At 42.9% G+C, this 12,676-nt stretch overlaps 1 protein-coding gene across 5 annotated transcripts in view; it reads left to right on the forward strand.

Moving 5' to 3' along the window:
* Positions 1-12,676, forward strand: part of CHD1 (chromodomain helicase DNA binding protein 1) — a 79,187-nt gene that overhangs the window by 18,600 nt on the left and 47,911 nt on the right. For all 5 annotated transcript variants that reach the window (XM_074995284.1, XM_074995282.1, XM_074995283.1 and 2 more), the window contains 4 exons: positions 1,867-1,977; positions 7,130-7,197; positions 11,285-11,434; positions 11,757-12,019. In XM_074995284.1, coding sequence (XP_074851385.1) covers positions 1,867-1,977; positions 7,130-7,197; positions 11,285-11,434; positions 11,757-12,019 — 592 coding nt within the window. The remainder of the gene's footprint in view (positions 1-1,866; positions 1,978-7,129; positions 7,198-11,284; positions 11,435-11,756; positions 12,020-12,676) is intronic.

The following is a 12,676-nucleotide window of genomic DNA, read 5'->3' on the forward strand; positions in this document are numbered from 1 at the left end:
TCAGGCCGTTTATTTAGGCATCTATGCCAGTGTTCCCTGTAAGCTGTGTGCTTGTGCAGCCTCTCAAGAGAAATTCAGATGCCTCATGGATGATTAGCAGAGTTCCCATAATTAGGTTTTCTGTTTCTGCTGATGGTGCAGATTTGTTCATGTGTCAGTGCACATAAACAAATTTATTCTGCATGTGAATGGAAAAAAAATATGCATCTCTATGGAAGAGATTAGAGGGAACATGGATCTAAATGGCTAAATCTGTTCTTCCCTTTATTCATATTTGAAAATTGTCAGTATACTTTAGTTTCTTGTTACCAGATATACTGTTGGATCGGAAAACTTCAAATTTACATGTGGCTAGTCTTCTGTGAGGAAGAAGTTTGCAAAATTTCAGAAGAAAATCCAAATTGTTTAGAAAATTGCTTCTGCGCATATCCAATAGGGTAAAATAACCTCAGATTTGCTGTAGTTGCTACTGTGTAAAATAGATAAAGTTTGTAAATTACTATGACTCCTGTTGGATGGAAGTATAATAAATGTAGTTAGTTAAAGCCTGTTACATCCACTGGCGTGTAGGGCAGCAACGAAGGTCCTCCACTTCTGTCTGTCTTTGGCCATTTTCTCCAGCATGTCCCAGTTGAATAATACTAATTCATATAATTCCCCTTAAAACTCAGATTTTATCTCTCTCTCTTCATTTTTTGAGTGTTGTAATGTTTCTATATGAAGCAAAATGGTGTGATAGTTTTATTAACTACATTCCTTATTGGAATTATCTGAGTTGTAAGAGGTAAGTAGAAATGTGTTAACAAAGGCTATAACATATGCATTCTTTCATGTTAATGTAATGGTTCCTACTTCGATGTACTATATAAACCATGCTAAGTTTTTCACTAAAATACTATAACAAATTGTAATATTCTCTTAAGTCTTTAAATCAGCATTTCCCAAACTGTGTTCCATGCAATAGGTGTTCCATGAAAAAATTTTGATGCTAGCGATATTTTTCCTTCTAAAATATTAAATGTGTATAAAAATACTAACATATTTGAATACTATTTAGATTGTAGGTATACTAATGTTTATATTGCATCCATAATAGTATAATTATTATGTGACTCATGCCAAAAAAATCAGCTGATTTGGATTGTTTTGGCATGAGTCATGTTCTGAGAAATCTCTTGGTGCTGCCTGCCCCTGATATGAGGATCCAGCTTTCCAGCATCATCCTAATAAAAAGCAGATTTGTGATCAAAAGATCAAAACCACTTTTGCTATTAAAAATTCTCAACTGTTACTAAATTTTATTTTCCAGTAGTTTTCTGTAAAAATAACAAATTTATAAAGACACAATTTAAAAATATTTTTATATCTATTTTGTTTTACATTTTTTTCATGTGTTTTTTAAGCTTGAAGGAAGAACAGTCCTTTTTTGAGCAACATAGTTTTTTCAGTTCAAAAGTGTGACACTAGCTGTGCTGCTTTTAGCCGTTATATTGATGTTTTCCTTAGGTTTTGTACTTAGGATGATTAGAAACCCTATAATTATCAGAAGCACATTAGTTGTTCACATGACTTTCTCCTGTTGTTTTTTGTACTTTGTAAAATAAGACATCTAAAAAATCAACTTTTGAGCAGTATGTGCGACAATTGGTATGAAACCCTCCCTCACCCTGCCAACCATCATGTATGTGTTCCTTCAATATGTTCCGAGCCCAAAAGAGTTCCCTGGCCAAATTAATTTGGGAAATGCTTCTTAAAATTGAAAACAGTTAATTTTATTAGCAAAAGTTCAGTTAATGAAGTTGACTATTAAATCATTGCTAAGTTCCAAGATATTAGCATGACTCTTCTATTTGAATCCTGTTTCAGTTTTGGAAGTCAAATCCAAGTATTTTGGCTGTACAGAGATCAGCAATGCTCAGGAAGCAGCAACAGCAGCAGCAGAAGAAAGTAGCTTCGTCAAACAGTGGTTCAGAGGAGGTGAACATCTTTTTTTTTGAATTAGTATTTTAAACTTACTCCTTGCTCATTCTCTGTGTGTATGTGAAAGTTTATTCGAAACCAATAGATATTGTGTTCATATATCTCAACAGAGAATGTGGCTCATCTCTAGAAATGTTGATTTATTTGGGTAGGTGATACAGAAATTGTCCTTCTTAGAAAGCCCTTTAACCAGATGCTGTCAAACTATGAGCTATATTCTCATAGGTCACTTATTACTGCTCTCCTCTGTGTTTAACTTCTAAATTACTTAAAAGTATAAAGATAATTTCCAAATATTACTTTTCTATGTAAGCAATTGAAGTGGTTTCTAAAAGTGTCGTGTAGTAGTGAATGGGAAGACCTCCATGACATTCCTTGTGAAGATGTGGTTCACACAACTTGATAAAAGTTTAAGAACTCTTATCTCACACATTCAATCTTTTCCACAGAATCACTTTCATTTTCTTCTTGTAATGATTTTAGAACTTTTCAAATACAAAATAAAAGATTTTAAAGTCTGAGCAGTTGATCTTAGTTGAGTCTAGAATGCAAATGTATGTTTAAAGGGAATACTACTGAGGTTGAGAGCGTGAAAGCTAGCTGGTAAGCAAAGTCTGAAGAGTAAAGACCCCTGTCTTCCAAAGAATAATTAAATATTATGGTCAAAAGTATCTTCTCTCATAATTTCTACATATTCTTCTCTTACTCTGGATTGCTCTTTTTTATGATAGAACTAAACAGTTTAAAAGGAAAGCTATGTTAAACGTAAGTAAATATTTTCTGTGTTTACATAAGAAAATCTTAACTTCCAGTTATTTCTGAGTGCTTTTTCCTAAAGGTTTCTTTTCAGAATGAAATTTTTCTAGAACTTTTCTCTGCCTGAGTGAGAATTATGGAAGGAAAGTCTGAGTTGATATGGTTCATCTATTTTTTGGAGAGTAAAGTCAGTGAGGAATCAGGTGTATTTTTCTTTGAGTGCTTTCAAATACTGATTTTTGTTCTAGATGTGCATGCACCCACATGTGCAATTTCTGCAGACTTTTGCCTTTGCGTTAGTAGTGGCACTGCCTAAGGTTCTGTGCTTGTGCGTCAACGACCTGGCGGCTTCTCATTTCCTTCTTACTGCCTATGCTGGTTACTTGGAAGGCCTTTCCTTGTATAGCAAGGATTCGTGCTTTTCGTCTTACTGACTTGGAGCCTTAGGGCCTTGTAATTAGTTTGTTTATAGTAGTTAGTTTTAAGTAGTTACTTAGCTGTTAGAAACCCAGCTGGAACTTTGCTCCAGGTGGGATATGCCCCAGACTCCTGGGTTTAAGTCTTGCATAGAGTGCAACAGGCCTGTGCCTGTAAGTGACCCCCATGGTAGCCAACTAAAGCGACTGGGGGACTCATGCCTCAGAGCCAAGTGCTGTATTTGTAAAAGCTTTTGACCCTGCACAAAGAAGGGGTAGGCTGTTAGGTTACAGGCTCTCTTTGTGGAGTCTACCCTTGATTCAGCTTCTGTGCCATCTCATCAGGGCTCATCAGTTACCTCAGTCTCAGTGCACCCTCAGCATTTGCCTCTGCTGGCACCATTCTCCATCACTGGTGCCCAAAAAGAAGGCTAGGAAGCACCAGCAAGAAGAGCCATGGACAGTTGAGCAAAGAGAATTGTTTTGGGCTGCCCAGCCACTGCAGAACTGTGTGTGTGATTCCCTTAGTACAGGGGTCAGCAACCAGAATAACAAGAAGAGCCATTTTTTCCAGTTCAGTAGAACCTTAATTCAAGAGCTGCAATGCATCTGAATACAAGATAGTCGTTAATAAATAATGTCAGACCATACCTTTTCTAACCCCTGTTTTAAGAACAATGCACACACATTGATTTGTAATGTGTCACATGTTTACTTTGGGACATTCACAAATAGTTGTACATAGTCTATTTCCCCCACACTTTACGTGTGTGTGTGTGTGTGTACCACTGTTGCTGACTTTGATTTCTGAACCTTCTCTCTCCCTTTCTGGAGGATGCAAGGGAGAGTTATCCAATGTTTTGCAATCATAGCATTTGCTGTTTAGGTGAGTTGTTCATTTTTGGTCTTTAGATGTTCACTGTTTATTGAAAATAATCATGAGGATTTTTTTTTAAACTTTAACTTGGCAACCCGGAACCACAGAAGTCTTTAAAAAGCTGCATGCGGCTCTGGAGCCACAGGTTGTAGACCCTGCCTTATACCTTGAAAGATCAGTCCTGGACTTCAGGAGTGGCATGAGACCTGAGCTCCCAGAAGCACTGATACCTTCACAGGCTCCCCTGGTGCCAAGAGATCAAAGGCTTCTGCCTGTGCTGTCAATGCATTGTACAGCTCAGGAGCTGGAAAAGACACTCCATAGGAGCTGTCTATTCTCTAAGACCCCTCACAGGGCAGTGGAGTTCCATGGATCTTCCAAGCTGAAGCCGTGCTCTGCACCTCAGATTGTTGGAATTGCAATCCAGATCCTGTCAGGTTTTCCCTTGATCACTGACACTGCAATCATGGATCACCTAGAGGGAGATGCTGATCTCTGTACTGCCAGCACTGTTCGCCCTCCAGCTGATTGTCCTCTCAATAAAGGCCTGCCTTGTGGGAACTCTTCCCATTGTGCCTCCAGTCCACCGGGCACTGATTCCGAAGCTCTGATGATGTTTAAGTGGTGGTTGAAATATGTTTGCTTCAAGGCCCTACGCTGACCCTGGTATCAGATGGTTTGGGCCTGCCCTGGGGAGTCCATTTAGGTGAGCTCACCATTCAAGGCTGCTGGCTGCAGGACATTCTGGCCTTTTGCATCAATGTCAGGGAGCTAAGGGGGTTCATGTGGCCTGCAAGACAGGGTGGGGCCAGTCTGTCAGCCCTTTACCAAGAAGCTGTCCACCTTTTGTGACTGCTGTGTGGGACATGGCATTCGTCTGGTGGCCATGTGTCTGCCCAGGACCATAAACATGCTTACACATCGCTTCTTCAGGACCTTCTTGTCTCCCTACAATGGGTCGCTTCATTAAAGGCAGTAAGTATGATGTTTGGGACGTGGAGAACTTCCATCATGGATTGTGCTTGCTTCCCGTCAGAGCAGGAAATGCTACATATTCTGTTCACTCGGGGGCCTGGACAGGGATTACCTATCAGAGGCTTCCCTGCTCCTATGCTCTGGTGCCATGATGTAGGTCTTTTCAACCATGCCATTGATCCACAGAGTCCTTATGAAAACCAAATAAAATTGGGCAAAGGTTATCCTGATATTCCCACACAAGTGACTTTGGCAGCTTTGTTCAGCACTCTTCTGGACTTTTTGGTAGATGGTCTAGCCAGAGTGGGAGCCATAATGGGTCTATTGTCCCAGGGCCTAAGCAGACTCCTGTACCCAAATCTGGAGGCATTACACTTGTCAGCATGGTTACTGAATGTTTGACTGCAGAAGGGTGAACGACTGGGTGAAACACATCTTTCTTGATCGCAGAAAGTACTCCACCTGGGTGTCTTACCTAGCAAAGTAAAAAAGGTTTACACTCTGAGCTTCAAAGCGATGCACCCAAGATGAGGAGGCCTCACTGCTGGTTATTCTGTATTATCTTCTTCAAATCAGCTTCAGGCCTTGTCCATGTCCACCTGGCCTCTATTTTGTTTTTCCAACCTTCATTCCAAGGCAATTTGATCTTTACTTACGATATCACAACATGGTTCTTGAAGGGTCTGGAGCATCTTTACCCTCGTGTGGAATCCTGCCTCTCCCTGGGATTTAAATCTCATGCTGTCAAGGCTTATAGGGCTCCCTTTGAACCTCTAGTTTTCTTCAGTCTTGAAAGCTTTTGATCTAGGTGGCAGTTCTGTGCACCTTCAGGTGTCTGAGATAAGGGTGCTTGCAGTAGAACTGCCCTATACAATGTTCAACAAAGATAAAGTCCAGTTGTGGCAGCACCTGGCGTTCTTGCCCGAGGTAATTTCTCAGTTTCATGCCAAGCAGGAAATATTTTTATGGGTCTTTCTGATGCACAGTAAATCTGAGCATCAGGAAGATGTTGGTCTCCTACATTGACAGGACAAGGCTGTTATGCAAGTCAGCACAGGAGTTAGTTATGGTGATGGACTGAAATGTTGCCCAGTGTCCTCTCAAATAATTTAGTCCTCTATTACAGCCTCCATCCAATAATGCTATGAGGTGGTGAATGTGCCTTTGCTGGCGATAAGCAGGACACATTTAACTAGAGTGCAGGTGTCATCAGTGGCCTTCTTGGCTCAGATACAAGTCCAAGAGATTGATAGAGCTGCTCTCTGGTCATTTGTCTACATATTAAAGGTCTATTAGGTGCTTACATAACAATGCTGGGATGATGCTGACTTCAGAAGGGCAGTGCTTCAGCTGCAAGACTAAAACATCTGAGCCCACATCCATTAGCACTGCTTGAGTTATCTAGACTGGAATTGACGTGAGCAAGCACTTGAAGAAGGGAAAACAGCTGTGTTTCATAACTAGTCAAGATGTGTTGCTCAAGTCCACCTGCCCTCCTGCTTTTCTGTCACAGTTGCTGGCAAGAAGAACAGAGGAGATAGGGTTGCCACATCTGGATATAATGGTGCAAAAGCACAACACTCGAGGGTGTCCTTGCCGACCTTATTCATAGTGCTAAGACAAAAGATATCCAGTGACTGTACATGCATACATCTAGAATGGAATGGATATGAGCAACATGTAATGAAGTACAGTTATGAAAGGAAGGCTATTTTTTTTCCCTTGCCGTTCTTTAAAAAAAAATGTTTTAGGGCCTGAGTGTGTAAAAAGGTGACATTTAGTACAGGGCTCATCTTTAAACTACAGAGGAGTTCAGTCTCCTGGTTGAAGTTCATTTTAACTAACTTACGAGAGTATTAAAAATACACTTCATGTAGGAAGAGTAGCTTTTAGAAGGATAAGCTAGTAGAGCCCTGCAGGTGGGCAAGCAATTCTGGCAAATTTTTGAACACTAACATTTGCAAACTCTCCTCATCATGCGTTGTGTACTGAAAAAAAGGGGAATCAAATATGAAAAATAAGTTTATATCAGTTCAAGAGTGGAAGCCAGATTGCTAACTGTTGCACTGCTTTTTTAATTTAATATTTGATAACAAATTCTATATCTTCTTTGCTTTGTTGGCAGGATTCCTCTAGTAGTGAAGACACTGTGGATGAATCATCCAGTGAGAACAAAAGGAAAAAACATAAAGAGTAAGATATTTTGCATATAAGAATGCTATATAAAATTTTTTCATTCATGCTCATGCATGTGTGTGTTTAAGTTAGGCTTCAGGTTGATTTTTGGATTTGATTTGGTCACTTAATTTTTACTAAATGTTGGAATATATAGTTCTACATGTAAAACAGGACTTCAGAGTCTCCTATTACTAAAATACCTTCCATCAGGTAAACTCATATTGGTCTTGTCTATTCAAAAGCACCTCCAGCAATGCTTTGTAAAATCTACAGTAGAACATAGTAGTTGTAACACACTTTTACGGCTGAATATCCTATCCTGAACGTTATATATGGCTGGGGTACTTGGGATGAGGTTATTGAGGTCATTTTTATCTCCAGGTCTCTAGTTAGAATTAAAGCATTAATAACAGAGTTGTTACAATATGATGCCTTTTTGAAATCTGAAGGGCGAAAACTGCCATGTTTCACACTAATTGGCAGTCTTATTGATCTCAGTACAGCAACTAAGGATTGAATAGCCTGTAGAAAATAAAACTGTCCTCTCATCTTGAAAAGCATCCCTTCACTGGTCAGATTTGAGGAAGATTAGAGGTGCAGTGTAGGGAAGCACTACCATTTTCTGCGTGTTACATTTTCTGTGTAAAATAATCCACTTCAATCTCTAGGAATAGCCGTCTGTTTTTTTGTTTGTTGGTTTGGTTTGGTTTGGTTTTTCAGGAACTCATAAAATTTTAAAATTATGTATTTTTTTATATTTAGTTCTTTTTGGTTGTGATTGACAAAAGTTATTTCTATGCTCCTTAGTTTAAGAATTCACAGAAATTTTAGACTATGGAAAATATAAAACTGATGTTGAATTTTGTATATCTAGTTATCTAATATAAACAGTGATTTTATTTTAAGAATGTTTTAACAACTGCATTTTTTTTGTAATTATCTTACAAAATATTTGGCGACATCTGTCTGCTTTTCTCAAAACAGTATATTGAGCCATGAAGGACACATTTCCATAGTTCTTGCCTATTTGTCCAAATAGACACTTGCCAGCCTACAAACAGTTATCCGTGAAACAAATATCCATGAAAGAAACCCTGATTATAGTAAGCTCGTGTAACACTAGAGCATTAAAAGTGCATGTAGCTCCTAAACAGTTAATCATTTACTGAAACAGTGAACATTGAACATATAGGCCACATCTACATGGGAAGCCTCTGACAGAGAACCCCTGGTAGTACTCCATTGGCAGATTGCAGCTACACATGCAAGTGGCTCAGAACAGCGATCCCCTCACTTGGCAGAAAGCGGCCACTTGCGTCAGCCCCTCTGTTGTCAGAACCAGCCCGTAACCCAGAAGGCAGGTGCAAATGGAGGAAAAGCCTTTCCTGGAGCGCCAGCCCTGCACACCTTTAAAGGGCCCTCCCCGATCTACGCTTGCTGCCAGTGCTGAGGCTTGCCTACTTCCTTGACGGAAAGCAAAGCTGCTTCAGGGCTCCACATGGTGCCACAGGGCCTGAGCCGTTCTCGCTCCCTTGGGCGCCCAGGCGGGTTTGGTGGTACCCCACTAGCACCAGTTGGTGGAGCTACCTGTTCATGGTGCATTGGGGGGGGGGGACCAGCAGTGGACCCAGAATTTTAGGTCACGCAAGGAAACCTTCCTCAAATTGTGCAACCGGCTGGCCCCTGCCCTACTGTGACAGGGCACCAACATGCGGCCCACCATCCCCATTGAGAAGCAGGTTGCCATTTCTCTGTGGAAGCTGGCCACCCCCAACAGCTACCACTCTGTGGGCCACCAATTTGGTGTTGGCAGGTCCACCATCAGGACCATACTGATGCAAGTAAGGTATCCTCGGGCTGCAGGACCTACATGAGGGGACAGGGGGTGATGGGAGAGGAGAAATTGGGCAGAGGAGGGAGGGGAAAGGAACGTACGTAGACTGGAAAGGCAAGAGGAGAAAGGGGGCTGAGGGAGTAGGACAATGGATGTGGGGCTTTCGTGAGCCCAGGGCTGCTATCCCCCTGGGATCCTCACTGGCAAGTGGTGTGGGCCATCAATTCTATTCTGCTGTGGAGACTTTTCCAGATCAATGCCAAGGATGCCCTCAGGACAGGCTTTGAATGACTCATCTTCCCCAGCTATTTTTGGGCCCTGGAGGGGACCCATATTCCCATTCAGACCCTGGAACTCAGCACCGACCAATACCTAAATAGGAAGGGCTACCACTCTGTGGTCGTGCAGGTCCTGGTGGACCACCAGGGTCAATTCCTCAATGCCTATGTTGGGTGTTTGGGCTGGGAGCCACAAAACAAGGGTCTTCCAGAACTCCAGCCAGTCCTGAGCATGGAGGCAGGCACCTGCATCCCCCCACTGAGAGCTGGCCATTGGGACACACGCATGCCCCTGTGCATTGCTGGCGATGCAGCCTATCTACTCCTCCCATGGCTGATGAGGCCCTACACCAGGCACTACGCCCTCTGGACCCCACCCAGGAGCAATTCAATGCCTGGCTGACATGGGCATGGAACCCTGCAGAGCTCACCTTCAGACATCTAAAGGGGAGGATCTGGTGCCTCTTGAGTTGGCTGGACATGGGGGATGTGGGGCAGAATGTCTCCCATGGGTGGGGGCCAGAGGGTGGTGGCGCCTGTGAACAGTGATGGGCTGTGCCCAGCCACCAGGTGCACATGGAAGAGGTGGACATCTGGGAGGCTCAGAGGTGGGGAGATGGGAGAATGCCAGGACTCCTCCCCCCCACCGGCCTGGGTGCACATGCCTCATGGGGGACTCACCAGATGGTCCCACAAACAAATCCAGGGATACCCGTGCAGACACTGTTGTACTGGAGGGGCCAGAAGACAGGGTGAATACCCAGGGTCAGAGGGTGGGTCCTTGTGGGCTTTGGCGAGGTCCTGAGTCCAAGCTGAGTGACTTGCTTGGGGGGGACCTCCTTACCAGTGTCCAGGATCTTCTGGCTCAGACCCCCAGCATTCAGTGCAGAGCCTGGTAGTGGGGAAAAAGAGGGCTCACCAGCGGCCCTGGGCATCCCTGGCCCACATGTAGTCCTGGTGGAGCTCCTTTACTTTTGCATGCACCTGTTCAGGGGTGCGTGTAGGGTGGCCGTGCTGTGCCAAAGCTCTGGCTCTGCGGGTGTAGTCAGGAGCACTTGACACTGGGGTCCAGTACTAGCGGCTCATCTGCCCAAATGGCCAGCAGGTCTCAGACCTCTGGGCTGGACCTGGATGGGAACCACTTGTGGGTCGCCCAAGCAGGGTCCTGGGATACCTTGTGGGTGTTGTGGGGCGGGGGCCAGGATGATCCCAGGCAGCCTCAGCCATCTTTTAGTGTCTGGGGAGTGGCTGCTGGGATGTGTCCCTGGGCACATGCTGCCAGCATGCGGCCATACCACTAGCTTCTTACACAGGGCTTCCTAGAGCCCTATTCCTTTAAGCACCAGTGGAAGCAGTAACTAGAGAGAGTGCTTGCTTTGGAGGTGGTGTCTCCTGGCTCGAGCTGCTAACCACCAAAGAGGACCCACTCTGTCGACAGAACTGTCTATGTGGGCATTCTGTCGAAAAACACTGACGACAGAGGTGCTATACCTAACTGGGGAGAGGTATAGCTCTGCTGTCTGAACAGCTGCGCTTTGTTGACAAACTCTTGACAGAGCCCTTTAACCATGTAGACGCTCTGTGGGTTTTGTCGACAAAAGCCCTGTCTTTTGTCGAAAGAAGTCACTTGTGTGGACATGGCCTTTGTTGTTTCTGTTAGAGGTAAAGTGAAGGAAAGCGGTTTTAGCCTCATCCTATTACATTCTGATTTAATGATGGCTTAATGAGAAGGCACCTGACTTTTTTTCAGAAATTGGGTGATATTTCATGCTTCCAGATGTAGGGCAAGTGTCCATGTTTATGACAGAGGATCGTTTTTGTAGCATTTTCCGTTCTTAGTAATTTTTTTGTCTTTTTAATAACACTAAAGAGTTAACTGCCTTTGCTTATTTCTGTTGAGATTATTCCATTTTCCAGTGTTCGTGTGTATGGATTTCACTGTAATGCTCAACATTGTAATCTTCACATTTCTGTCTTTCAATATGTGCAGTGAAGACTGGCAGATGTCTGGATCAGGATCTGTGTCTGGGACTGGTTCAGATTCTGAATCAGAGGAGGATAGAGAGAAAAGCAGTTGTGAAGAGAGTGAATCTGACTACGAACCAAAAAATAAAGTGAAAAGCAGGAAACCTCCAAGCAGGTAAGAAATATGGAATTTAAGATATACTTTATGGTAAGATTTCTGATGTGAATATGAATGTCCTCTCTCTAAGCTCAAATTGAAGTGTAACTCTTCGTTAGAGTTCTGCATCTCAAGAATGGAAATTTGTTTTTTTCATGTTACAGAAGGTGTTATCACAGCAGTGAGTCATAGTAATGTTTTTCCTTACATTATCTAATGGAATGCAGTATAGTTGAATTGAGCAATCATTGTGAAATATTAATACTCTGAAAGAAGAGGCAGAACATTTGTGAGTATTTCTCTATTGAGCACATCTTTGTTTTGTCAATTGTTTTTTTAGAATTAAACCAAAAAGTGGGAAGAAAAGTATAGGACCGAAAAAGAGGCAACTTGATTCATCTGATGATGATGATGATGATGATTATGATAAAAGAGGGTCTCGTCGCCAGGCAACAGTCAACATTAGTTACAAAGAAGCTGAAGAAACAAAAACAGATTCAGATGACTTACTGGAAGTCTGTGGAGAGGATGTACCACAACCTGAAGAAGATGAATTTGAAACGATAGAAAAGTTTATGGATAGTCGTGTTGGGCGAAAAGGAGGTATTTTTTACCTAGATTCTGAAAATCTTACATTGAATCCAAGAGCAGACTTTGTGTATGTTGCTGCTGAATCTGAAGTTTGCTTTAAAAATCAGTTTTTAGCATTATAAATGCAAAGGTAAAGTTCTACATTAGAATTTAGAGTAAACAAAATGAGTATTCTTGCCGACACATGCATACTTGCAAACACATTGGATGTTAGCTCCAAAATGTGACAGTGCTTTATGTATCCACCTTAATGGCTGAATTGCTTAATAGTTTGGGATGGGATGTCGGGGGAAATGGAGAAGGATGTAGGAATGAAAACTTCAGTGGTGGGAATTGAGAGTTGCTTCCAGGACTGGATTAACTTTTCTGAGGACGCAGGACTATTAGCTTTTGTGGATGCCCCTTAGGCTCCAGGTTGGTCTCAAAAATGAGTTCGGTATATGGGAGAGGGCTGCAGGTTGAGGCAGGAGAGTGGGTGCAGGAGGGGGTGAGGGCTCTGACTGAGTGCGGGCTCTGGGCTGGGACTGGAGCCCGGGGGGGTTGAGCGCAGGAGGGGGCTCAGGTACAGGACCTGGGAGGGATGTGGGGTCCCAGAGGGAGTTAGGGTGCAAGATCAGGGCTGGGGTTAAGGGATTCGGGAGCAGGTGCTTAACTGTGGTAGCTCCCTGT

This window comes from Carettochelys insculpta, chromosome 5 (genome assembly GCF_033958435.1).
Source record: "Carettochelys insculpta isolate YL-2023 chromosome 5, ASM3395843v1, whole genome shotgun sequence".
In the NCBI taxonomy this organism is placed as follows: Eukaryota; Metazoa; Chordata; order Testudines; family Carettochelyidae; genus Carettochelys; species Carettochelys insculpta.